Below are 27,566 nucleotides of genomic sequence, written 5' to 3' on the forward strand. Positions count from 1 at the left end.
CTGTAGCGTAGTGGCTTGTCAGTAATTGCACTTCTCCGTTTGTGTGTGTTCTCGAGCGTGCATAACCACATGTGCGTGCATGACTTTGAAAAGCATAGAGTGCCATGAAAAAGTATTGTGATTTCCTGTATTATTGCATATTTGTCACAATTAATAGATTCAGATCTTTAGACAATGTATTATTAGACAAAGGGTATAAGAGCAAATACAAAACACATTTTTTGGATTACTATTCATTTTTTTCAATGAAAAAAGTTATCAAACTTACCCCTCTGAAAAAGTAATTGCCCCCTTAATCTTAATAACTGGTTGCACCGTCTTGAGCAGCAATAATTACAATCGCATACTTCCAATAATTTGTTATTAATTTTCACATCGAGGACACAGTGAGAGCCATTATCTCCAAATAGAGAACACTTAGAACAGTGATGAATCTTCCCAGGAGTAGCCGGCTTTCCAAAACTCCTCCAAGAACAAATAACAACTGATCCAGGACGTCACACATGATCCCAGAAGAACACCTCCGCTAATGTCAGTCTTCATGACTCTGAACAAGAAAGAGACTGGGCAAAGAATGGATTTGAGAGTGAGTAACCGCTGCTAACCAAGAGAAACATCACTGCTCCTCTCATACAATTGCAAAAAAAGCACCTGGATGATCCTCAAGCCTTCTGGAATAACAGTCTGAGGACAGATCAGTCAAAAGTGGAACTTTTTGAAGGATAAGGGTCCTGTTATTTTTGGCATAAAGCAAATACTGCATTTCACAGAAAGATCATCACACCGAAAGTCAAACATGGGGGTGGTGGTGTGATGGTGTGGGAATGCTTTGCTGCCTCGGGACCTGGAAAGCATGCCATTATTGAAGGAGCCATGCCTGGGTCCTGACTTGAATGCTGTGGCAGTTCCTGAAAAGAGCAGTTCATGTACGAAAACCTACCAATTTGGATTTATTAAAGCAGAAGAGTGGGTTAAAATGTCTCAACAGCAATGTGACATCAAATTATGAGAAGTGTTTGGTTGCAATTACTGCTACTAAAGGCGGTGAAACCAGTTATTAAGCTTAAGGGGGTGTTTTTTCATGTTTTTTCACTGCATAAATGAAACAATAATTTAAAACATTTTTTTGTTTTGCTTTCACCCAGGCACTGTTTTGCGTTTTTACACGGCACTGTTTATGTATACACACCTCATGTGCTGAGCATATTTGTCTGTGTAGGAATGTGTGTCCATATGTGTGTATGTGTGTGTGTGTGCGCGTGTTTGAGTGTGTGTGTGTGTGTGTGTGCGCGTGTTTGAGTGTGTGTGTGCATGTGTGTGAGTGTGTGCGCGTGTTTGAGTGTGTGTGTGCATGTGTGTGTGTGTGTGTGTGTGCGTGCGTTTGCACGTGTGTTTGCACGTGTGTGTGAGTGAGAGAGAGAGAGAGAGAGAGAGAGAGAGCAGGCAGGGCGTGGCGTTCTCACCTTGTCCGCGGCTGCCAGCAGATCGTCGGCCATCTTGTCGAGGTTGGGCGCCTTGCCCGTGTAGATGAAGCACATCATCTCTTTGAAAACCTCGGGCTCCACGTCGTTGATCTCCACGCGGTTCTGCACGGGAGACGGAGAGAAGGGCAGGACAGAGGAGGTCACCCTCAACTCCCTCCTGCTGGAGGGGCAGGATGAACCACCTCCATCACACCTCCAGCCCGAACAGAGAGGCACTGCTGCCCAGCTCTCAATACGGTATTATTTACATGAATATGAACATACTGTATACAAACACATCTATTAAACCTAACTCTGCCCTCACCAGTCACTACTATCCATCCATGTTGAAATCAGACTGGGGGAAAACATCAATGTAACAGAGAATATAGTAAAATGTTGAAATGCTTAACATGGAATGTAGAACCCTACCACAAAAGTGTATAAAAATAAGGAAGCACCACCCAAAATGTCTTTCCGTCACCCTTTAAGGCCACCCTTTGGGCTGATTGGGGTCTGCAACCTGCTGAGAAAGTCTATTTCCCCCTGGCGTAAAGTCCACTAATACCTGGAGTTTATCTGAAGACATTCCCCTTTGATCTCCTTTGATACTTTTACCACACTTTTTCAATAGAAAGTGAGAAACATTTTGGTCTCCAAAACAGCCAACAGTCACATTCAGAAGCAGCCTTGAGATTACTTTGGCTAACCAGACAGTACCAACAATGAAAGCCCACGTTTGTTAAGTGTCAAATCTCTACAAAAACAACCCTGAAAAAGCTGGACACCTCACAAAGTTAAACTAAATTGGTTTTGAGAGATTTCCTGCAATGAAACCCGGGAACTAATTTCCATCGCGCGGCGCCTGCAGTCATGAGCACACTCTTTATCGCTCACACGCATGGCGACACGAACCCAAGCCTTTCTTCACTCCGAGAGGCAGAACAAGGCGGCAAACCAATTATACCTTTCTTTTATCGCGGCCGCAACGGCTCAATGCATTTTAACAGGGTCAGCCGCGGTAAACGAACATTTTTAAAGAGTTCGCGCATTATTCCGGTGTTCGCTTTGATGTTACTTGGCAAAGAAAAGTAGGAAGTAAAAACTTCCTACCCCCTCTTTTAAAGAAGCACACACCATTAACCCAGCATTTCGCCGTCACGAGAGGCTCTAGCCAAGCAGACAAATTGCTTCTTTATTAAGATGCGCTTGCCTTCTTTACAACCCCATTCGTCTTTATAGACTTTCGCGAGAGGTGTAACCTATTTATCCGTTTCCTCTGTGTAAATATGGAGATGGATCCATCTCCCCCTGATGAAAATGACCGCTTAAACAGCGATTAAAATGTATTCCCTCCCCGCGTGCTGCGTAATTTCCTATCCAAGTGTCACGAGCATCCATTTCAGGGAGACAGGGCGGCTAAATTACCGCGGCTACGGCTAAGCTGTACAATCTGACCCTCCTCGGAGCTGGGAATTCAGCTTCGGGTGCGATTAGTTTCTGGGGAGACCTCTATAGAGATGTGAGGTTACAGCTGCAGGTTTTCATCCAGATTTACAGTCCAAGCCTCGCCGTCAATTCTAATACCGACGCAGCTCCAAACGCACACGCATTTCTACAGAGTTTAGCACAACTTAGCGCCATCGATTTCCCAAAGGCAAAATGAGACATTTCTTAACTGGCACACAGAAGAAGTTAGCCAGTTCTTATAACTACTCCCCTTATGCCCAATTCCAGAGATGGGAGACTGGTGTTGCCAGCTATTTTTCTATTTCTGTGTCATTAACACCATGTGGTTCACCACAGATGCCAGAAAAAAAGATGCTATGGGGGAAAAAAACCCCCAAAAAACAATCTTAAAGGTTGGAAAGAACTGCAGATCCAACCTGTCTTTCACACCCTGCACATTCCCACCTAAGTGTTTAACTCCCTGTATCGTCGAGCACAAGCAGACGGCACAGGGGGTAAAATCGTGCAGAGAAGAGAGGAGGGTGACGCACTGTAGGTGAGTCACTGGAGTAAGCACTGCACTCAAGGAGTAACAGATCAGCCGAGGAAGGGACTGGCACCCTGTCCCTGCAGATGGGTTCCTCTTCAAACTGATCTCCAGTCAGCCACTAACCCCAGTCCCACTCCATTACCAAACACTGCAAACAAACACACAAAAGCACACGCACACACATTCACGCACACACAAACCACTGCTTATTTCTTTAACCCATTATTTTCTCAAACCCAACCTGTTCTTCATAAACGCGTGAAGCGGACGTGGCTGGTGTTAAGAACACTCAGTCCTATACCCGCCATCTTGCACCTCGTGTCTGTGACTTAGTGTGAAGTTCACACGACGCATAAATAAAGACACGAGACTCCCTGCAGTCCGCCGCGCGGCGCGCGCGAGTGAACGTGCGCTTGAGCGGGCCGGCGTGCCGCTGTGGCGGCCCCGCTGGGAGAGCGCACGTGGCCGCGGCGCTGCAGGATGGCGCCTCTGATGTAACAAACGGTAAGGGCTCCGGGGAGGACTCCCTCTCCACCTGGCCCTCCGCACGGGGGGCATGTCACCACAGATACACGGCGCATCCGTAGACGGTCTGGAGACTGCGTTTACCAGGAGACTGCGTTTGTCTGGAGACTGCGTTTACCAGGAGACTGCGTTTGTCTGGAGACTGCGTTTGTCTGGAGACTGCGTTTCTCTGGTGACTGCGTTTACCAGAAGACTGCGTTTGTCTGGAGACTGCATCTGTCTGGAGACTGCGTTTCTCCGGTGACTGCGTTTACCAAAAGACTGCGTTTGACTGGAGACTGTGTTTGGAGACTGCCTTTATAAGGAGACTGTGTTTACTAGGAGACTGCGTTTACCAGGAGACTGTGTTTATACCTGAGACTGTTTATCCGGGCACTATGGATAAACTTGTGTAGATACTACAACATACACACGTGACTTAGTACAGTAAAGCACCCTGTCATAGACTATGAGACTATGCTGCTTTCAAAAATATGTTTTGCCCAGATAGAAACCTGAACATTTTCACAGTGAGCTAAATAAACAGTGCACCCAGAAACAGAGAAAGTTGGCTTTTCAAAGACAGCCGAGTTTCCAAAAGCCATGGCTTCTGAAAGACAGTGCAGTATTCACTCTCCAGCATGAAAATATTAGCAAGAACTTAGAAGACCCACTCGTACTCCTGAGATGTAAACCCTAACCCTCAGGCCAGAGCTATAGTGTGCAATGTGCGTGTGTACGCTGTGTGCGTGTGTGTGCACTGTGTGTGTACGTGTGTGTGTGTGTCTGTGTGGCATGTGTTTGCCTGTGTGTGTGTGTGTGTGTGTGTGTGCACTGTGTGCGAGTATGTGTGTGTATGTGTGTGTGTGTGTGTGTGTGCATGTCGTGTGTGTATTCTCATTCATGGACGAGTTAGGCATTAAGCCTGGAGCCCAGCTGCACACATTTGTATATTAAGTTATTTATTCTGACCACACCCAGAACACTGCACAGAATACAGTTGCACAGAATTTCCCACGTTTTGAGTCAGTGTGCTGGTCGACCAGCACGCAGAAAAGGAGACCACTAACCGTCCATTTGCCCGCTTTATACAATCAGCGTTACTGCAGTTTGCATTTGTGCAACATTCTGTGTGGCTATGAAGCCGAAATACTGCAAGTCAAATTTCCCAGTGGAGACAATAAAGGGCTCCTAGCCCAGAGGACGGGTCAGTCCAATACTCTGCCTTTAGCAGGGAGCGTTATATATAAAGGCCCAACAGGAATCCCTTTATTGCGATTCTCAATCTAAATGCCTAAATATAACCAACGGTGCCTCTGAGAGTAGCCCTAAAAGCAACGCTCGTGCGGAGGCGGAGGGGGAGGGCGAGGGAGGGAGCGATGTATCTCTCCCGGGGGTGCAGTCAATGAGGCGTGGAGATTTGCAGCCTTATCAGCGTTCTCGGGGGCCGATTTAAGAACGCGAGATGGATTCCCGCGGAAGAGTCGGGGAGAACCGAGCCGCACACACCGGAGAGGGTTACCCCGCAGCCAGACGCCTCCCCGCCCCGCACTTCCCGTAGCAGCAGCTAACCACACTTACCTGCGCCCAGAGGCGGGAAGTCCAGGCATTGCGTTTCTTCCGCCCGTTAACTCAGCCAGCCGATTTCACCAATTAGTTCCACCTCCTGGCTGAAGAATTTTGCTAATTAGCAAATCCAGGTGATTGGAACAAAACACTGGGGAGGATTTTTACTTTCTGAACCTGGGTTTTCCACCTCTACTGGGGGCGGACAGTGGGCGAGGGGGAGGGGCCTGATTCTGAGCTGACCAATGAAAGGCGGGGACTCACCTTCTTGCTCTCCTCCATCTCGTGCTCGAACATGGCACTGAACACCGGTGAGCGGGCTGCAAGAGAGGGGAAGGGTTCAGTATCGTCGGCCTGCAGGCCATTGAGCAGAATGCACATAATTCACAATCGCACCAAAGTTTGACTGTAACAGGAAAAACAGGTTGAGTCTAATGCAAGGATTTTTAAAAGGATCTTAAAACGACTCGCCAAAAAACATTACCAGTACACACTGACGTACCTACAGAAGCCAATACATACAGCATACTAAGACATCCACTTGCCCAAATGACAGTAACACAGTGATGTCGGTTATGCAGTACACTACACACGTTCTGTGTACTTCAGCTGGAGGGTGGTCATTCTCTCGTCGATTTATCCTCAAATCAGCGTGCTCAAATCTACCACCGAGACACCAATTAACATTCAGGTGGACTTTCCAATAAGAAACAACATCCAAGTTCCGCGCTCACTTTCAGCCCCCGCGTGCATTAGTTTTTCGTCGGCTATGTTAATTGATGTTAAATGTGTCCGTAAAACGGGAGAGATGAAGAAGTGAGGCGGCGTGCGACCCTGAAACGGGGCGTCTCGCGGCGGGCAGACGGCCTCGCGGCGACAGACAATTAGAGCCCGCACTCAGGCGGACTCCCCGCCTCCCACGGCCGACTCCGTAATTAACAGCGAACCCACTCTCCTGTGGTAACATCACCTACTTTAAAATGCAAAAAAAAAAAAAGAGAGAGAGGCTTCCGGAAAGTACTGAGCCGGGGACGGCGGATACGGCCGCTCTTTGTTGTCCGTCTGTCCGTCGTTAGCGGAGCAGACAGCAGAGATCAGGCCAATACGGGTTACAGACCCCGATTTGTCTGTGAATACGTGGTACCGTCTTAGTGTATGATGGTGGGGTACACGTTGGGGTGCACATTAGTCTTTAACATTGAGATACAGTATGAGTGGTACTGGGCCCTGGTTATAGTGTGTGGTAGTGGGGGTACAGTGTGTGATATCTGAATAAGGGCGGCCTGTAGCGTAGTGGTTAAGGAAGATGACTGGGACCCGCAAGGTCAGTGGTTAGATCCCCGGTGTAGCCACAATAAGATCCGCACAGCCATTGGGTCCTTGAGCAAGGCCCTTAACCCTGCATTGCTCCAGGGGAGGATTGTCTCCTGCTTAGTCTAATCAACTGTACGTCGCTCTGGACAAGAGTGTCTGCAAAATCCCATTAATGTAATGTAAATAAATAAGGTGTGAAAGTGTGGTAGAGTGTGAGTGAAATTGTAGTACAGCAGGGATCATCAAATCATGGTCCTCACGGTCAAAGAACTGCTGGTTTTCCACTCTCCCTTTACCTGGGACTTAGGTATGAATACATTCTGGCCAATCAGGAGCGCTAATTGTTCAGCTAAGTACCTGGGAGAAAAGGAAACCAGGGCCGGATTTGGATTTGAGGTCCAGATTTGATGATGGCTGAGGTACAGTGTGATTAGAGTCTATGATACACATTGAGCTACACATTAGCCTGTAACTTTGGGGTACAGTGCGAGTGGTACTGGGGTATAGTGTGTGGTAGTGGGGTGCAGTGCATGATATTTGAATAAGGTGTGTGAAAATGGTGTAGAGTGGGAATGATAGTGGAATACCAAGTGAAATACCATGTGATTTGGGGTACAGTGAGTGTAATTTTGGGGATATAGTGAGACACAGTGACACAGTATGATACAGTGAGCGCCAATGGCGTAGTGTGTGATATTAGGGTACACCAAGTGTGATTATTGGGATACAGTGATTATGATATTGGGGTACTCAAGGTGGGTCTCTACCTGCCAGGATGGCCTTGTGCGCTTGGAACTCCTGCCCCGCCACGCAGAGCGAGCAGTCCGTGAACCGCGAGTTTTCCCACAATCCTCCCAACTCGTCCGCTAGCCGACAGTCCGGAACCTTCACCATGTTCATGGTGTTCTGACCCGAAATATTCACAGAGTCCTGCACCACACTCACCTGCAACACAGACAAGGACAGACAATCAATCAACCAACCAATCAAATCAACCACCCCGTCGACAAAATCGACCCGTCCGCCCGGCAATCATCTGCCCGGCAATCCCCCACAATATCGCGCACCCCTAACCAGGATCAAAACTAATCCAACACTCGAGCTGTTCCACAATCTTCCTCGACAGAGCGTGGCCCGGATACGCGTCAAACCGGGGCGGGGGGAGAGAAATGGCGCTAATCCCCGCTCCTTCGAGCGTTAACTGTGGAAAAACCCAATTCCCGCTCGCGGCGCACCGCTCCTCTGCAGCGCCTCCTGTGCAGGAGCCCTTGATCATGTGACAAAGGCGCCCGGTTGAGCGGAAGAAAGGGAGCGCGCTCGGAGCCTCGTCCTCCTGGGGGACCCCGCCGAGAAGAGAATTCCCACGATCCTCTTCTGCAGCCGTCTGACGGCGAGACGGAGAAGAAAGGGAGTCGATCCTTCCGCCCTTCGGGGGCCTTGCGGAGACGGCTGCCGTATCGCGGGCGGCGTCTCCGGAAGCCTCCGCCGGGGAGGGGTGTGGGGATATGCGACGACGCACAGAGGGCGGGGTGCGCGCAGACGCAGACGCAGCCCCGGGGCGGACGTGTGTCTGGCTGCGCAGACGGCCCGGGCAGCTTGCCGCAGTGGGTTTTACACGCGCACGTAATTGACTTCATTTTCTGCTGCGTGAACACCAGCTGCTTACCTGCTGCTGCCAGGGCTGTCGGAATACAGAATGAGGGGCTGATTGATGGCCCTCCGAAGCACTGACTCCGGACCGCTTCACGTTTGCGCCGGAGGACTGGCCCGGTGGCTGTCGCCGTCCCGAGAGTTGATCCCGGGTCAGAGTTTTAGGAGATGTGCCAGCAATGGGGGTCAATGGGGTCCCTCAGCAGACAGAGGAACAGAGAGGTCTGTCAACAGCCTGTGAGCAGAGCCGGGGGATGCTGAGGGAGCTTTCGCAAGCGGGCAGACCGCAAAGGAAGAAAAAGGGAAGTAGGCCGACATTTTGGCTCCAACGTTTCAATCACAAGGGAGTAGTAATAAAACGGGCAGACACACGGGCTGCTTGGTTCCTGTGTCAACTCTTTCAGCACTTCAGGTGCACACCAAGGTAATCCTGAGTAATGGAAAACATCATCACTATCACACTGCATTCCACACACGGCATTCCACACGCGGTATTCCACACACGGAATTCCAGAACCACATTATTACACACTGTATTCCACACACCACATTCCAGAACAACATTTTACACACTGCATTCCCCACATTGCATTCCAGGAGCCATATTACACACTGCATTCCACACACCGCATTCCAAAAGCCATATTACACACTGCATTCCACATACCACATTCCACACACTGCATTATACACACCGCATTCCAGAAGCCATGTTACACACTGGATTCCACACACCGCATTCCAAAAGCCATATTACACACTGCATTCCACATACCACATTCCACACACTGCATTCTACACACCACATTCCAGAAGCCATATTACACACTGCATTCCACACACCGCATTCCAGAAGCCACATATTACACACCACATTCCACACACTGTGTTCCAAACACTGCATTCCACAGATCGCACTCCTGACACTGTATTCCACACACTGCATTCCAGACAGCACATTCCTGACACCACATTCCACACACCACATTCCTGACACTGTACACATGGTGCATTCTGACCTCCCTGACCTTCCTGCTCTTAGTATTCCATGATGAATCTCTGCAGCCTGACCCAAAGGGACCACTGTGCCAGAATGAACCCATGACAGGGTCACTCTGAGGCAATCACTCAAACATTAATGTCTCTGCATTTCAAAGGACTCAGACCGGTGTATAAAAAAACAACTTCATTAAAATGGAAATTTTAAATAGACTCATTAACGCTCGGTACCAAAAACTTAGCCGGCATGCAAACGGGGTCAAAGCTATGTTTTGAGTGTTGAAAAACAAATAAAAAAACAAAAAGAGTCTGCATAACCACAGCATGTTTCCTAATTAAATCACATTCATTTAGTCTGAAAACAACTCGTTTGTTTGGCTCATTTGTTAAAGAAATGTACTACCAGCCAGAAACACAGAAAGCGGTGGTCATGGTGCTTGGGCACACCTCGGCCCGAATGAGCAGCTGGAATAGGGGGAGGTCGGGGTGTGGATGGGGGGGAAGAGGCAAATTGGGTGCAAGGCGCAGGGCGAGGAGTGTGTTGAGCTGAGCAAGTGGTGAGAGCCAAATATTGAGTAAACTACCACAAACAAGTCCTCCAGCTAGAAAGTGACCGCGAACGAGCCCTCCAATTACAAGGAAGGTCTCTTTAATGAGTCATCCAACTAATGAAGAAGCATCCTCTAACAAGCCCTCCATAGAACAAAGAAGCAGCCTCCAACAAGTCCACCCACTAAGAAAGAAGGTTTCCCTATCAAGTCCGCCAGCTAATAATGAGTAAGCGGCCTCTAAAAAACCCTTCAACTAAGAAGGAAGTCCTCCGCTCCAAAGGAGGGCGCTCTCACAAGACCTCGAATGCATGAGGACTCAGCGCCGCAGTGCATTCACCATTTCTTTTGGAGCTTTCTGTCAGAGCCACTCATTTCTCCCTAATCTACACAGCCCGTTTCTAAATGAAAACCTTGCAGCCTCAGAAACTGGACTCCAGCACCCGACAGTTGAACACGGTCACTATAGTTACCCTCCAGTTAACTGCTCTACTACAGCGGTCCAGTTCAACACCATTAATGTAGATACCATCGGGCTGCACTCAACACTGTTACTATAGCGACCCTCATTAGCTGGAGGAATCGTTCAAAAGGTCCCTTCCAAGCTGACCCCAGCCCCCTTCCTCCCAACACTCCACACTGGCACTTTCGCCACAGTCTGTCGCCCCCACACCTCCACCTTTTGCCAGCCAGGGTTGGGCAGAGAGGTGTCGCTGCACCATCCGTGCCGTTTTCCGCCATTTTCTGGGCTCATCAGTCTCAGATTGACACAAGCCCAGAAGACTGCCGCGCGCATGGTACAAGCTGTACAGATATTAGGATGTTTTCCCCCCCCCCCATACAGTGACTACTCGCTTATAATAGCTTGCCAGGACATGTAGTGGAGGCAGAAACACTGGGGGTTAAAGACCAGGCCTGATACGGTGTTACATACTATTTCACTTTTAGGCAAACTAGGCAATAGCTACAGGCGAGCATCGCTGGGTTACGTTACGTTACCACGAGCGCAACCGAGCAGTGACGGGCCGTGGTCCTCGCTTTGCGTCAAACGCTAAGACCGCAGCTGCCGAGGCCCGTATGTGGGACACGCAATCTGGCAGGACGCGGCAGACAGGAAGCGAGCGCCGCGGTCTGTCCCGGGAGCGCCTCGATTAATCACCCACCAGGGGGCGCATTCGGCGACGGTGACACCGGGGGCAGTGCTGACGCACATCAATCTCCCCTCGCCGACAGGGATTCATCACCCACTCATTACCAGCTGCCACTGCCAATCCCGGGGGGGGGGGGGGGTAGAGGAAGTTAAGGGGTTACTGGAAGAAGGGGAGCACTGGAGAGAGACGAGGCTGCCAGAGAACGCCGAGGGGAGGGGGAGCGCCGAGATTTCGCGGGGTGGTGCTGCGCGGACGCGGGGCGCGGAGACTAGGCCGGAGAGGCTCAGAGGCGCACGACGACACAGATACAGAAACTCTGCGAAACGATCCCCGCCCTCGAGGACGGCCGCGGCCCGGACCTCTATTCCTCACACGCCGTGTCCAATTCACATTAATTAGTTTCTGCGCTGATTAATTGTTCATTAAAACGGCCGCAGAAGTGGAAGTAACAGCATCGTAGTTTTTGACACACTAACTGCCCCTGATACATAGCCTAACTCGCCCTGTTGACACAACTTCCCCGATACCCATAAAACACCCCCCTCCCCAGACACACACACACACACCTATATTAAGCTGCCCGGCCAACACTGACAAACACCATTTCCACAGTTCCACTTACTGTGAAACCGTTGTGTCAGAGAGCCATTGGTCACTGTGGTTCAGAAAGCAGGGGGGATTTAAGCCTCTGAAACCGTATGAATTATTCACTTAGTCATCCATCTTTCCCTGCTTTATTCAGTCATGTAGATATTTATCCATGTACCGTACCTCGCGACGCATGAAAGAGCACAAGAAATAACGAAATAAAAAGTTCATTAGGTTAGTGAGTTTTATTTCCTTCCTCGCCTGCTCTCGGTTCTCCTGACGCGATCGGCTCTGAAGCGTGTTCTCCTCCACTCTGCAGCCCAGCGGTTAACTCTTCAGTGGCCTGTTAGCTCTTTTCCTCTCAGCATTTTCTCACCGACGATTCATCCTCGGCACTGTCAAGCGCTCGTGGAACCACAAGGACTCAAACATGCCCTCAGCCAAGCGTTACCCATCACATAGGCGGTCATGCCTTTAGGTTCAACAAACTGTCACTGGAATAAGGGCGGGGTGAGGGCGCTATTATCAAGTGTAAATTTCAACGTAGGAGACATATAACTGCATTTACCAGAGCTATACAATCAATAGGGCCAGACCTGCCCACCAACATCGCCCGAACAACAAGTATAGATTACTAAAACATCCGAAAACCTAACTACACATTCTAAATGTAGTAAGACTGCATAACAGGCACCAACAAAACACTACTAATCATAACAACACTATAACCTCCATTAGTACAAAAGGTGGGGTAGGTATGGAGTGGGGACTGGAGAGAGCAGTGTGAAGTCGTGAGTCTTCAGTCCACGTTGGAAGATAGCCAACGATTCTGCTGTCCTGACCACCCTGGGAAGGTCAATCCACCAGCGTGGGACCAGTACGGACAGGAATCGTGACAGGGAGAAAGGGACCCCAAAGTTAGGGGAGACCCAGCTGCCCAGAGATTGCGGAGAGGAGAAATCTGGCCGGGGTGTAGGGTTTGAAGATTGATTGCAGACCTGGAATAGCTCCCCCATACCTGTATGTTGGAGCCGTTCCATGTACTGCCCTGTAGTCCAGTGCCAAGGTGTTTTAACTCGATGCGAGCGGTAACAGGCAGCCGGTGAAGTGAGTTGCGGAGATGAACACTCTGCAGTCACGACTGCATTGTGCATTAGCTGAAGGGGTTCGGTGGGGCAAACAGGGGGCCAAGAAATGGGTTCGAATAGTCCAGGCGTGAGAGTACCAGAAGCTCTGGAGCAGGTCGTAGGGGGCTTCGGTGGGGCAGGGTGAAGCGGAGAGGGGCTGGGCGGTTGGGAAACCCATGGCTGACGGTCACCCAGGCAACGGTAAGATCTCCGCCCCAAGCTCGGCAACAGTAATCTCGGCACGTCCGCGGGGACGCTTCAGTCAGCGCCAAGCCGCAGAGCAAACACCGCTTCGTGAAAAGCTTTCAATTTAACAGGGTCGGTTTAACGGAAAACTGGGTCAAAGTGGATACCCGCGAGTTTGTGTGTACCTTTACGCTTTAAGACCACTGGGACGTCAAAGGGGGAGACTATCGCCACGACAGAGACAAATCAATTTAAGTACACTTACAAATGCCGGAAAGCAAACAAAAAAAAAAAAGGCGATTCAAGCCCTTCACATTCCGAGAGTGGCATTTCCATTTTTCGGGAGCCTTGAAAGAACTGATCTGACAGAAGATGAAGGGGAAAGGTGGTGTTGCATTCAATTTGTGTGTCACTCAGCGAAGCCTCCGTGCATTTTAAATAAATAAACAAATAAATAAGAATGTTACTCACTCTAAAACAAACAGAGTGGAATTTTCAGTGGATACATATCCGCAATAAACCACAAACAAGCGGAGTAAAATGCAACAGAGTGTTAAAAAGAAAACCAGCTGGGTGGTTTTCTGTAAGTCTAAGGAATGTGTAGCAGCAACAAATGCAAATGCAAATAACCTTTCAAGTCCTGCACTGGGATGAACCAAAACTTTAAATGCAAATGCTAAAATGATAAAAAACACGGGTAGAATTCCGAAGCGTGTTGTAGCGTGAGGGAAAAAATGAAATTAAGAGGCCATTCCTCGTAACATCAATAAAATGTTCAATGGCTTGTAAGCAAATAATTCAACAGCTGCGTTATGTTAATAGATGTGCTTATCGCGAAAGTGTAGGCCCTGAGGAAGACGACATACTAAATAGATTCAAGCGGTCATTTACGACTTGCCGTGAAAAAAGGCCATCATAAAGTCAGTGACGATGTGTCAAATTTGCGGTAATTAGTTTCTGCACCGATTAATTCCCCATTAATCTGAGCGTAACGCAGGCCTGACCTCGCCGCGAGACCACGAGGTTCCCGTCGCAGAACCGCAGGTCTGCCGATCGCTCCTCCCGCGGAACCCTTCGCTCGGAGAGAGGCCCGTCACGCCCGTGAATCCCGCTTAGCGCTCAAATCCCTCCCAACCATGAATTATTCATCCACACATCAATCATCTCCCCACTTTCAGTCATGAAGACTTTCTGCACGCCGTAGAGCGGGGAGGAAGAAAGAGCTCCTCTCGGTTTTTAGGGTTTTGCGATGAAACGGTGCTCGCCCACGGAGAGCGTGCCCCCCCGGGGTGCCCGAGGCAGCCCCCCAGGCCACTCTGAGCGGGCGGGGTCCTGCCGTGGAGGTCACCGGCAGCGCTTCCTGCACACTAACTGCGCTGCTTCTCGCTTCTCACCCAGACTATTTGCAACTGGAGTTACTCAGGGTGACAGTTTAATGGCAGCAAAGTATCCGCGTATATCCTCAACAGCAGGACTTTCGCTGGAAGTTAAAACCTCACTTTAGATACTCGCGGTATCCGATAAGACGAAATACAAGAATCGCCGTTTAGAACCCGACACGACGACCTCTCAGTGATACGCCCAGTTCCGATAACTGCACAGAAGGCTGGCCACAAGCCCCTCATTCCCCAGACCCTGGCCTCTGAGGCCAGTAAGCAGAACAGGTGTAGCAAGTCCCCCAAAGAGCCACGGACACACGGGCCCCTGGCGGGCTCCTCACAGGCTCCAACGCTCGGTCCCCCCGACTGGCTCCAGGATGAGTGTCCCCCCATCAGGCTGCCTTAAGGGCACCAGCATGTGGGTCCCCTAATGGGCTGCAAGACCCAGGTCCCCTGACAGGCCAGCAATAAGCAGGTTCCCAAATGGGCTCCTGCATCGGGTCCCCTGACGGGCGCCAGCATATGGCGCCTTGCGCGGTAACTGATGGGTGCTGTCAGGACCGAAGTGTTTAAGGAGAAGGAGGAGGGAGAAGAATAAAAACAAAAAAACTAAACCATAAAAAAGAAAACTGAGGAAGAAGAAAAAAAAAAAAAAAAAAAGCAGTTTGAAATCTGCAGAGCTAATTTATTCCACAGGAACCGTTTCCCCACTGGGCAAAATAGAGAGGGAGGAGTGAGGAGAGGTGGGGGGGTGGAGGGAGGCAGGGGAAGAACAGAATGATACAAGAGAAAGAGGAAGAAACAGGAGGGGGTGCGTGTGAGCGCCGGCGAAATGGGAAAAACTGGGGAGAGCGGGCATTAAGAAATGACAAATGTCGCATCCTCCTTTATTTCTTCGACATTTTGTTACGCGCTGTGGCCTCGCCGCTGTACTGCAAGCGCAGCGGGATTTCACCGCCTCGGCAACCCGCGCCTTCGCCGGACCGATAACGGGGGAGAGAGAGGACGGGCGCCCCGCCGGGACCATTTGAAACGCCCGCAAGCTCCCGCGGCCCGGCCTGAGGCTTCCGAAACCCGAAACCTGAGCCTCTGACCGCAAAATAAGGACCGAAACTATGTCCCCGACTGTCTTTGGTGGTCTTTCTCCATCCACTCGTCTCGTTCCCTCCCTTCTCTCACTCTCTCTGAGAGATAAGAGACAGCGCGCATCCTTTAATGGGGGTACTCTCCCCGTGAAGCACCTGCAGGCGTCCGGGGGGGGGGGTTGGACGCAGACAGAGCGGAGTGCGTTCCTCAGCTTCTTAGGAGGCGCAGAGCCGAGTCCCTGGGGCCACTTCAAAATGACTAACACGGCTCGGTGTCAACCCGCAGACTAGAACTTTCCCAAGGCTCTGGAGATTCACACAGCTCTGTGGGCCAGTGGAGGCATCCAATAATATTTCTAATAATGGCAGAGCAAATCAGATATGCATTTCTGGCTGAGGTAGCCAATCGGATAAGATGTTCCTGTTTGAAGTTTGAAATGATACATTTGTTCTTGATTAATGCAATCGGATGTGGATTCTTGGCTTAGCCAATAAGATAGGTACGACTGGCTGAGGTACCCAATCAGATATTCGTATTGTAGGCAGCACACATTCTTGTGTTAATGAGTCTGGGGGAACAGTCGAGGAGACTAAGGAGCAAAAACAGAAGGACAGTAACAGCAGTAGGGAGTGAGCCTCCTCCAACAGGCCGAAGATCGCTGCACAGGTACCCCGAGCGGCTCCGCCCCGCACAGCAGACCTGCCCATCCTCCCCCGCAACCACCCCCTCCTCCTCCCGGCCCCCTCAGCCCCTCCCGCCCCCTCCCCCGCAGGGCCGCGCCCGCCCCGGCCAGCGAGGCCTACTTGGAAGCACTTTAAACAGACTTCCAAATATTTTCCCGTCGTCCCCGATAGCTTGAGACGGCTCCCCAGACAAACCCCCCCAGGGTTAATTAGGATTGTTTTAAGCAGCCGCTGTCTTTTTAAACATTAATGATGCATGCATTACGCCGGAACATTAACATAACCTCCACCGAAGGGCCTCTGAGTGAGAACCACATCTGAGCCGCTGGGCTGTGACCCAGTTCTACAGTTGCTCAGGACAGGTCCACTGCTAAACATATCAGACCGAGGCAGGGCAGCGTCAGGGGAGCTACACACATGAAGTTACACTGGACGCACATCAGACACAGGGTGGAAGCGCTGATGAACCGTTCAGAGGTGACCGGGGTGCGACTTGCAGAAAACAGACAGCATGAAAGGGGCGGGGACTACCCCACAGAACACATTTCACGAGTGATGGGGCAGGGCCTACCTCACAGAACACATTTCACTAGCAATGGACACGGGGGGCCTGCCTCACAGAACACATTTCACGAGCGATGGACACGGAGCCTACCTAACAGAACACATTTCACTAGCGTTGGACACGGGGCCTACCTCACAGAACATAGCGCATTAGGGAAAGGGTGGGGCCTACCTCACAGAACATACCGCATTAGGGAAAGGGCGGGGCCTACCTCACAGAACATACCGCATTAGGGAAAGGGCGGGGCCTACCTCACAGAACATACCGCATTAGGGAAAGGGCGGTGGGCCTACCTCACAGAACATACCGCATTAGGGAAAGGGCGGTGGGCCTACCTCACAGAACATACCGCATTAGGGAAAGGGCGGGGCCTACCTCACAGAACAGGGTCAGCTTGTCATCTGGAAGCAGGCCGTTGGCCTCGTCGAGAAGGAAATCCCGGCGGATGAACTTCTTAAAGCCCCAGTCCTTCCCCTGGACAAAGCGGTACGCTCTCTGGCTCTCTGAGGACAGACAGACAGACAGGGAACAAACATCAGACTCTGTGTCCACTACCCTGATCAGGGTCTGTGTCCACTATGCTTATTTTCTAGCAGAGAGCAGGGAAACGCTGGGATGATGCGCCTGCGCTGAGGAAAAAAAGCAGTGCGTGTGGGTTACATCTCACCTGAACATTTTAACGTACACCGTGCTTCCGTTAGATAGTGGAAGATATCGCTAGTTGTTGTTTGTTTTTCGATATGAGTTGAACAAACGGAAGGATGCTTGCCCGGATACTCTGACACCACTAAAACAAGCTTCTGCTCCATATTCTTGCCGTTGTATTTTAAGCCGGGTAATGTTTAGGGTTTTAAGCCCCGCCCCATCTAAGCTGCGATTGGTCAGATCATGAAAAGTGACATTGACGAGCGCAGAGCCTCTCGGAAAAGTTGAACTATTTTGAACTTGAAGCGGCAGAGGCGGCACGTGCTATCTCCCTATGGAAAATAGCTGAAAAAAGGCGCTGGCACTCATAAAAAGAAGCGTAGTGGACACAAACCTGAACACAAACAAACCTCCCTAAGCATTGACACTCTCTCGTGGAGCGGAGCTACTCCACTCTACCGGAGCACCACCTCACAGGGCTTCGCATTTCCACTTCAAAGGCCGACGGTGTGGATTGACAGAGCCGTCGCCTCGGTCGGGGAACGCGCGCACACACAGGCAGGAGAACGAAGACGCGTAATTACCGCAACAAGCGCGGAGCAATTAAGCAACACAAATGAGAAAACCAAAGTTTATATAGGAATAAAGGTGAAAGGAAAATAAATGTCTCTACTGTCTCGTAATAATGGAAAAACACAACCTCATCTTCGCACACATTACAGTAGTACATAACTGTAATTACTGTGCTTTGTATAAATAAACGCACTGTTATGAAACCCGCAATTGCGCATACAAAGAGCAAGCGAAGATTTTGACAGCAAGGTGCTGCATATATTTTCAGGGTTTTTTCAAAGAAACTGGTTATACACCCAGCCATAAACCCATCAATCAAATTGGAACCATTTTCTATAAATAACATTTTACCCGCCCAGTTGTAATTAAGTCCTTAATAAAATCAGATTTTTGCCCCCACCCATCAAAAAAAATTACAATTAGCGTTCCTGAGAATAAAAATAGCATTCTGGTGGAAAAAAGGTGTACATCTTGTCAAAATACTACTTAGCAATTATCAGGTCAGGATTCTCCTGATCCACATTAGGAACTGTGAAACAAAGTAGCAATAGTGTGTGAACACAATTTAAAAGTGTGAGCGAAAGTGAATACAGGCAGATATCAATCCCCGCCCAAGGTGGGAACGGTAACCGCGGCAACCGCAGTTTGAGTGGCAGTTCCCACTGCTGGTGGTTGTTGCCATTGAGAGTATCTCTACGTGGATCTTCACGGCGAGTGAGGAACTGGCACTTCTCCACACCAGCACCTCCTCACTTCTCCACACCAGCACCTCCTCACTTCTCCACACCAGCACCTCCTCACCTCTCCACACCAGCACCTCCCCACTTTCCTCACCAGCACCTCCTCACTTCTACACACCAGCACCTCCTCACTTCTCCACACCAGCACCTCCTCACTTCTCCACACCAGCACCTCCTCACTTCTCCACACCAGCACCTCCTCACTTCTCCACACCAGCACCTCCTCACCTCTCCACACCAGCACCTCCCCACTTTCCTCACCAGCACCTCCTCACTTCTCTACACCAGCACCTCCTCACCTCTCCACATAAGTACCTCCCGACTTTCCAAAGCGCAGTAATTAGTCATGTACTACTGTAATGTGTGCGAAGATGAGGTTGTGTTTTTCCACCTCCTCACCTCTCCACACCAGCACCTCCTCACTTCTCTACACCAGCACCTCCTCACCTCTCCACATAAGTACCTCCCGACTTTCCAAAGCGCAGTAATTAGTTATGTACTACTGTAATGTGTGCGAAGATGAGGCTGCGTTTTTCCACCTCCTCACCTCTCCACACCAGCACCTCCCCACTTTCCTCACCAGCACCTCCTCACTTCTCCACACCAGCACCTCCTCACTTTCCTCACCAGCACCTCCCCACTTTCCTCACCAGCACCTCCTCACTTCTCCACACCAGCACCCCTGCATCTCCCAAACTAGCACCTCCTCACCTCCCCAAGCCAGAACCTCCCCACCTTCCACACCAGCACCTCTGCACCTACCCAACCAGCACCTCCCCACCTCCCCAAGGCAGCACCCCCTGGACCTTCCCTCTCCAGCACCCATTGGCACTGTTAACGGAGAAGAACCACCATCTTCTCGCAGCCAAGGTAAATGCTATCGATAATTAGCCTGGTGATCCCTGGTCAGTAATTGGGCGGCGCCCCGGCGGCAGTGAGCCAGTAGGAGCGGTTCAATAGGCTCCACAGGCTGGGCGGCAGCGGGAGGCAGGGGGGCGGGCGGGCATTGCTGTCGCCGCTTGACAAATCCGCCGGAGCCGCAGCCGAACAAAGAGACGGTGAAATGATCCGAGGCTGGCTGGAGACCAGGGGGGTGTTTATGTGGTGACGGACAGCGGGAGGCAGACAGACCGCTCGACGGCGGGGTGGAGAGGGGGGGGGTACGCTACGTCAGGGCTAGCTGCGGCCGGGGGGGTGGGCGCTCTTCTCGGTCAGTAAGTCAATGTGTCAGGAGGTAGAGCCCAGCAGGCTCCCAGCGTGCAGCCTCTGCCTGTCAGACACACACTGAGCCTGGGGAGGGGCCGACTCACTGAGGAAGAGTGTGTGTGTGCGTGTGTGTGTGTATGTATATGTGCGGGTGTGTATGTGCGTGTGCGGGTGTGTATGTGCGTGTGCGGATGTGTATGAGAGAGAGATAGTGTGTGTGCGTGTGTGTGCGAGTGAGTGCGTGTGTGTGTGAGAGTGTGTGTGAGTGTGAGAGTGTGTGTGTCTGTGTGAGAGTGTGTGTGTGTGAGAGAGTGTGTGTGTGTGTGAGTGTGTGTGTGTGTGAGTGTGTGTGTGTGTGAGTGTGTGTGTGTGTGTGTGTGTGTGTGTGTGTGTGTGTGTGAGAGAGTGTGTGTGTGTGAGTGTGTGTGTGCGTGTGTGTGTGTGTGTGTGAGAGTGTGTGTGCGGGTGTGTATGAGAGAGAGGTAGTGTGTGTGTATGTGTGTACAGTATGTGTGCGTGTGTGTGTGTGTGATAGTGACTGTATTTTTATATGTGCCTGTGTATAAGTGTGTGTATGAGAAAGTGTGAGTGACTGTATGTGTGTGGGTGTATGAGAGAAAGTGTGACTATATGTGTGTCGGTATATGAGAGAGTGTGTGTATGTGTGTCTGAGTGTGTGTATGTGCGTGACAGCATGCGGGAGAGTGACTGTATACGTGTCTGTATGTGTGCGATTGTGACGATTTTGCGTTTGTGTATGAGTATGTGTATGTGCTTGCATGTGCGTATGTGTTTATACATGTATATGTTCATGAGCATGTGTGTGCATGGGTGCTTTTGTGTGTGTGTGTGTGTGTGTGTGTGTATGTGTGCGAGAGAGCGTGACAGATTATGCGTGTGTGTATGTGCCTGTTTCTACACATGCATTATCCAACTGTAACACACAGAAGATTCAGCGCTCTCTCTCAGCACTGTATCTGGATGACAGCTAGTGCCAAAACACCACTTGAATAAACATACTCTTAATTCCAGGCAGAAATAACATTCCGCCTGGAAATGCACTTCTGCGCGCATGAAATATGGAAGACGCTCCACCACCAGTCCGGAGACTTATTGAAAAGAAAAAAAAATCCGCGGAGGGCAGACGTCAAGGTGAACGACGGCGTTCCGACGTTGGCGGAATGAGACGGGGGTAATGACACGCGGGGCGCCGTGGCGACGAGGAGCGCCGGCGTGTCCGAGCCGCGCTCGCCGAGCTGATTACCCGCCGGCTTCCCTGCCGTGTCAAGAGCCGGGGCGGCCATGTCGGCTCCATTACTCTCAGTCGCGCCTCTCTGCTGCCGCCTTTGAGTAAGTGGCTCTCTCCCGATCGATGCGCAGGTTTGTGGAGCTGTCGTGCGCACCTGGCTGGGGCGGGTTTGAGACGGGCCCTCGGGGGACTGATTACAAACCGCCCCCGCCCCCCGCCCCCGCCCCCGCCCCCCTGGAGGAGGAGAGGGGGGAGGTGCTGTCCCAGGACTGGGAGACGAGCCACCCGTGGAGGGTAGCGAATCCATCTCAATTAGCGGGGCGGGTTACGGGCAGGATGCTGGCCGCATGCCGGGCTCTGGGGGTGAGGGGGGGTGAGGCAGGAGGGAGTAGAGGAGGTGTGTGTGCATTCGTGTGTATACGTGTGTTTATGTGTGTTTATGTGTGTGTATGTATGTATGTGTGTGTGTTTTCACTTTATCACACCTACGTATTCATGTGATTATCTAATCAGCCAATTGTGTGCAATGCAGACAATCATGTAGATACGGGTCAGGAGCTTCAGCTAATGTTCAAATCAACCAACAAAATGGGGGGAAAATGTGATCTAAGTGACTTTGACCGTGGAATGATTTTTGGTGCAGACAGGGTGGTTTGAGTATCTCAGAAACTGCTGATCTCATGGGATTTTCACGCACACTAGTCTCTAGAGTTTGCAAAGAATGGTGCAGAAAACTAAGTGAGCAGTAGTTCTGCAGACAGAAACTGGCCTGCGGAGAAAGGCCTGACTGGTTGAAGCTGACAGGAAGGTGACAGTAACGCAATAACCACGCATTACAACAGTGGTATGCAGAAGAGCATCTGTGAACACACAACGCATCATAACTCTAAGTGCATAGGCTACAGCAGTAGAAGTCTAAAAAATAAGTCTGCGTGTGTGTGTTTGTGTGTGTGTGTGTGTGTGTTTGTGTGTGTGCTTGTGCGCGTGTGCGCGTGTGTGTTTGTGCGTGTGTGCATGTGTTTGTGTGTGCGTGCGTGTTTCTGTGTGTGTGCGCGTTTGTGTTTGTGCGTGTGTGTGCGCGTTTGTGTTTGTGCGTGTGTGTGCGTGTTTGGGTGTGTGTGTGTGTGTGTTGTGCGTGTGTGTGTGTTTGGGTGTGTGTTTGGGTGTGTGTTTGGGTGTGTGCACGTGTGTTTGTGTGTGCGTGTGTGTGCGTGTTTGTGTGTGTGTGTGCCCTGCCAGCACCCGGCTGCTTCTGTGACAGCCTGTCACACACAGTGAGGAAAGGCAACAGCAACCTGCTTCAGTCACATACAGAGAGAAGAGCAGCAACCTGCTTCAGTCACATACAGAGAGAAGAGCAGCAACCTGCTTCAGTCACATACAGAGAGAAGAACAGCAACCTGCTTCAGTCATACAGAGAGAAGAGCAGCAACCTGCTTCAGTCACACACAGAGAGAAGAACAGCAACCTGCTTCAGTCATACAGAGAGAAGAGCAGCAACCTGCTTCAGTCACATACAGCGAGAAGAGCAGCAACCTGCTTCAGTCACATACAGCGAGAAGAGCAGCAAACTGCTTCAGTAACATACAGAGAGAAGAGCAGCAAACTGCTTCAGTCACATACAGAGAGAAGAGCAGCAAACTGCTTCAGTCACATACAGAGAGAAGAGCAGCAACCTACTTCAGTAACATACAGAGAGAAGAGCAGCAAACTGCTTCAGTCACATACAGAGAGAAGAGCAGCAACCTGCTTCAGTCATACAGAGAGAAGAGCAGCAACCTGCTTCAGTAACATACAGAGAGAAGAGCAGCAAACTGCTTCAGTCACATACAGAGAGAAGAGCAGCAAACTGCTTCAGTCACATACAGAGAGAAGACTGCTTCACTGCTAGGCTAACATAGAGAGTGAACAGCAGACCGCTAGGCTAATGTTCATAGAGAGTGAACAGCAGACCGCTAGGCTAATGTTCATAGAGAGTGAACAGCAGACCGCTAGGCTAATGTTCATAGAGAGTGAACAGCAGACGTACAGTGAGAGGGAGCAGCAGACCACTAGCCTAACATACAGAGAGTGAAAAGCAGACCGTCTGGCTAACGTACAGAGAGTGAAAAGCAGACCGTCTGGCTAACGTATAGAGAGTGAAAAGCAGACCGTCTGGTTAACGTACAGAAAGTGAAAAGCAGACCGTCTGGCTAACGTATAGAGAGTGAAAAGCAGACCGTCTGGCTAACGTACAGAGAGTGAAAAGCAGACTGTCTGGCTAACGTACAGAGAGTGAAAAGCAGACCGTCTGGCTAACGTACAGAGAGTGAAAAGCAGACCGTCTGGCTAACGTACAGAGAGTGAAAAGCAGACCATCTGGCTAACGTACAGAGAGTGAAAAGCAGACCGTCTGGCTAACGTACAGAGAGTGAAAAGCAGACCATCTGGCTAATGTACAGAAAGTGAAAAGCAGACCGTCTGGCTAACGTACAGAGAGTGAAAAGCAGACCGTCTGGCTAATGTACAGAGAGTGAAAAGCAGACCGTCTGGCTAATGTACAGAGAGTGAAAAGCAGACCATCTGGCTAATGTACAGAAAGTGAAAAGCAGACCGTCTGGCTAACGTACAGAGAGTGAAAAGCAGACCGTCTGGCTAACGTACAGAGAGTGAAAAGCAGACCGTCTGGCTAACGTACAGAGAGAGAAAAGCAGACTGTCTGGCTAACGTACAGAGAGTGAAAAGCAGACCGTCTGGCTAACGTACAGAGCAAGAGCAGAGGGACAAGCTTGGGCTGATCTCTGCTGCACCTGCGCTGAGTGACCTGCAGGGCTCCCACGGGACATAGCCTTCCTCATCTTCCGCTGCTCTCATCTCACGACACTGGCGTCACCCGCTGAATAAAACCGCGCGGTTAATGTACTTCTGCGGCGTTTAACACATGAAGTCCGTAATGCAGGCACACAGGAGAGGGACCAGGCCCGCTGACCCATGAAAGGAGAACTAGGGCAACCCGCTGCAGACTGGAAATCCAGGTTGGCGAGAATGGGCGCCTGCTTCAGAGGGGCGGAGGCAAGGGTGAAAGCATGTGAGCGCAGACTCGCATGTGCGCCCCTCTCTGGCCCACAGCGCCTCCTTCTGGCTGCACGAGGATGGCGAGCTCTCAGCTCAGTCCTGAGAGCAGATGGACAAAGCCAGGGCACACTCGGGCTCCGGCGTCTACCGACAGACAACACTCCCCACCCCCACCTCAGTCGCCAGGGAAACCAGGTGCCCAAAGACCAGAGCCTCTGGCTCAGATCTCCAGAGCATTTCCCAGTCAGGTAAAGACGCAATCACGGTAACGATACGGGGAAAAGGAACCCTCACAAATCTTTGCCACGACTCTGATGGTTCACCGCAGTCCGCTCCATACCCATATAAATGTAAACAGAGGCCAGCGGCTCACCCCGCTCCGCGGTCCTTCATTAGGCTACGCGCGTCGACCGCGTTTTATTAAAACGCGCGTACAGCAAGGCCCTCTCAAGTGCACGCTCCGGAGATGTTTATCTTGGCTGAGCAGAGCCACCTGCCCGCTTTTAAACAGCTAGCTAACACTCGCAAAAACCCCCTCTGGGCTTTCAACAGACGTCATTAAAGCCGCATACTCGATTTCCCGAAAGCAAACCTACGCACAGCTTCCGCCGATTCGCGTAACCCGCCTTTCAACGGCCCGGTCGCCGGGACCACCGCTGACGTCGTTCCCCTCGCGCCTCGAAAACCGGTCCTCTGACGGGAAAGTGCTCAGTACAGCTACGCCTACCAGAGTTCGGTCGGGGAGGGGGTGGGGGGGTGGAATAATTAACAAAGAGCGCGCAAAGGGGCCGGACGCCTGCCGAAAGCCCCGGCTTCGCCCCGCTATTAATCAGCGGTGAGAATTCGGTTCGGCCTCGCATGAAAGAGGTTCCTTCCACTGGCGTGTTTTTTGCTCCATTAGGAGCGGGCTAATGCAGAGCCCGCTGGGACAGATGAAAGTGGAGTCGGGCCATTAGAAGAGCTCTGCAGCACGCGCGCGAGGCGCACCGAGAGAGCTATTAGCCGGCGCGACTTCAAATATAAATAACACTTCCATACGTCGCCTTCCCCGCAGAAAAGCCAAACAAAAACAACCAGATGGAAAAGCGCCTGGCTGGAATGGACGCATCTGGCTCACGCAAATTTAATTCGCGTTACTTCCGCCCCCCCCCCCCCCACCCCCCTTCCTTCTCCCCCTGAACCTTCACCCAATTAAAAATAGGTTGGAAATGGAAGCAAGCGCCTTTTCAATTCATCCAAACAGGCAGCCAGCACTTCCAGGAGGGTTTTTTTAATTAAAATTATAATTGCCGACGATGCTTTTAATTGAATATTCGGGAGAAAGCAATCGCTCTGGAAGAGATTGCGCTTACGCGTGCAGCGGTCTCAAAGCCGTCCTCCAATTGAATCAAAAGTTTGCGAAATGATAATGTAAAATAACACTTGAGATCGTCTCCCTCGCAACACGCTATGATGATGAACCTGCAGTTTAATTTTAATCACAGCTTGCACCCCGCCCGAAACCAACAAAGTAAGCTCAATAACCGCAGGATACTGAGAGAGACTGATCTTGCTTATCTTTACGATGCACGTTTTCAGGTCCTGCTGACGATGGACACGACGGATTGTCGCACAGCGCATAAAACACAGAGCCCATAAATATGTCTTCCTGTTTTCCCCCTCAACAAGTACTTCCCTCAGCTAACTCAGTGAGGCCAGTCATGTTCTCTCTGTGTGCAGTCGATGTTGTCAGCTTGCGCAAAGAAACTTCAATCCCTGTAGGAAGATGCAGGCGCCCACAGAACGTGTCCGTTACGAAGAGAAACGGCCAGCGGGAGAGAGCGCGGTAGTCGCTGGTTTATAAATGATTCATCCGGTCAGAGGTGAGTGGTGACTGGACACATTAAAGCAATGTGGTTGTGTGGCGTTCCTCAAATGTCGCAATAACTCTTACAGGTTTAAGCATTAAAATGTTTTATACTCGGGTGAGGAGGTGGAGACGACTTCACTGCACTATCCAAGCACAGAATACTGGACGGCAAACAGCCAAACAGACAAACAGCCAAGTTAGGCCCTCCTCTATGTATTGGGTTTACAGGCCTCTTCTGTACTAAATGTAAACCCCGATTCCACAAATCACGGTTCTCGAGGGCCGAGAACTGCTGGTTTTCCACCAGTTAATTACCCGAGAGAAAAGAGAACCAGTGCCGGATTTGGATTCAAGGTGCAGATTTGATGATCCCTGATGTAAAGCCTTGCTCTGTGTACTCAGTAGAAAAGGCTTGCTCTGTGTACTCAGTAGAAAAGCCTTGCTCTGTGTACTCAGTAGAAAAGCCTTGCTCTGTGTACTCAGTAGAAAAGCCTTGCTCTGTGTACTCAGTAGAAAAGCCTTGCTCTGTGTACTCAGTAGAAAAGCCTTGCTCTGTGTACTCAGTAGAAAAGGCTTGCTCTGTGTACTCAGTAGAAAAGCCTTGCTCTGTGTACTCAGTAGAAAAGCCTTGCTCTGTGTACTCAGTAGAAAAGCCTTGCTCTGTGTACTCAGTATAAAGTCTTGCTCTATGAATATACTCACTCACCCATGGCCTTGGTCTCTTCTCCCTTGGCATTGAGGATGGAGAATTTAAACTTGGCACGCACTTCACTCTTGGGACAGCTGACCAGCAGTAGGTAGAGGGAGAGATAATCCTTGCTCTCCTCATCTAGGCCCTTGGGGTTCACTCGCAGACACCTGTTCGGGCAAATTGAGGGCTGTCATCTACAGATACGCAGCTCACCAATTCATCAGAACCATTTGTGCTCCTGTCCTCATGCGAACAGTCCGCACAACACTACAGGAGCCCAGGAGACAGTTTACACTCTACAGGCCACACAGTACTACAGGAGAGCCAATGGCTATTTTACACCCGACAGACTACACAGTACTACAGGAGAGTAACTGACTATATTACACCCAACAGGCCACACAGTGCTACAGGAGAGCCAGTAACTATTTACACCCTACACGCCACACAGTATAACAGTCACATCCAGTGACTTTTTACACCCTACACACCACACAGGACAACAGGAGAGACAGTCCCTATTTTATACTGTACAGGCCACATAGTACTACAGGAGAGACAGTGGCTATTTTACACTCCTGGGATCGACAGTCTCAATGATCTAGCATCATGATTTTTTCTCCATATGGGCCAGTAAATCAAGCGTCACCATTGGCACACTTTTATTTCCCTTTGAACAATCACTTCCCTTGGCTCAGGCGTGAATCCGCTTTAATAATTCATTTTGCAGCCAATCAGTGAAGCAGAGCTC

At 50.6% G+C, this 27,566-nt stretch overlaps 1 protein-coding gene across 3 annotated transcripts in view; it reads right to left on the reverse strand.

Moving 5' to 3' along the window:
- Positions 1–27,566, reverse strand: part of LOC133115101 (speckle-type POZ protein-like) — an 88,301-nt gene that overhangs the window by 9,358 nt on the left and 51,377 nt on the right. For all 3 annotated transcript variants that reach the window (XM_061224832.1, XM_061224834.1, XM_061224835.1), the window contains 5 exons: positions 26,831–26,982; positions 17,184–17,311; positions 7,614–7,791; positions 5,797–5,852; positions 1,464–1,586 (listed from right to left, as the gene is read on the reverse strand). In XM_061224832.1, coding sequence (XP_061080816.1) covers positions 1,464–1,586; positions 5,797–5,852; positions 7,614–7,791; positions 17,184–17,311; positions 26,831–26,982 — 637 coding nt within the window. The remainder of the gene's footprint in view (positions 1–1,463; positions 1,587–5,796; positions 5,853–7,613; positions 7,792–17,183; positions 17,312–26,830; positions 26,983–27,566) is intronic.

The sequence above is a fragment of the Conger conger genome, chromosome 16 (genome assembly GCF_963514075.1).
Source record: "Conger conger chromosome 16, fConCon1.1, whole genome shotgun sequence".
NCBI lineage: Eukaryota > Metazoa > Chordata > Actinopteri > Anguilliformes > Congridae > Conger > Conger conger.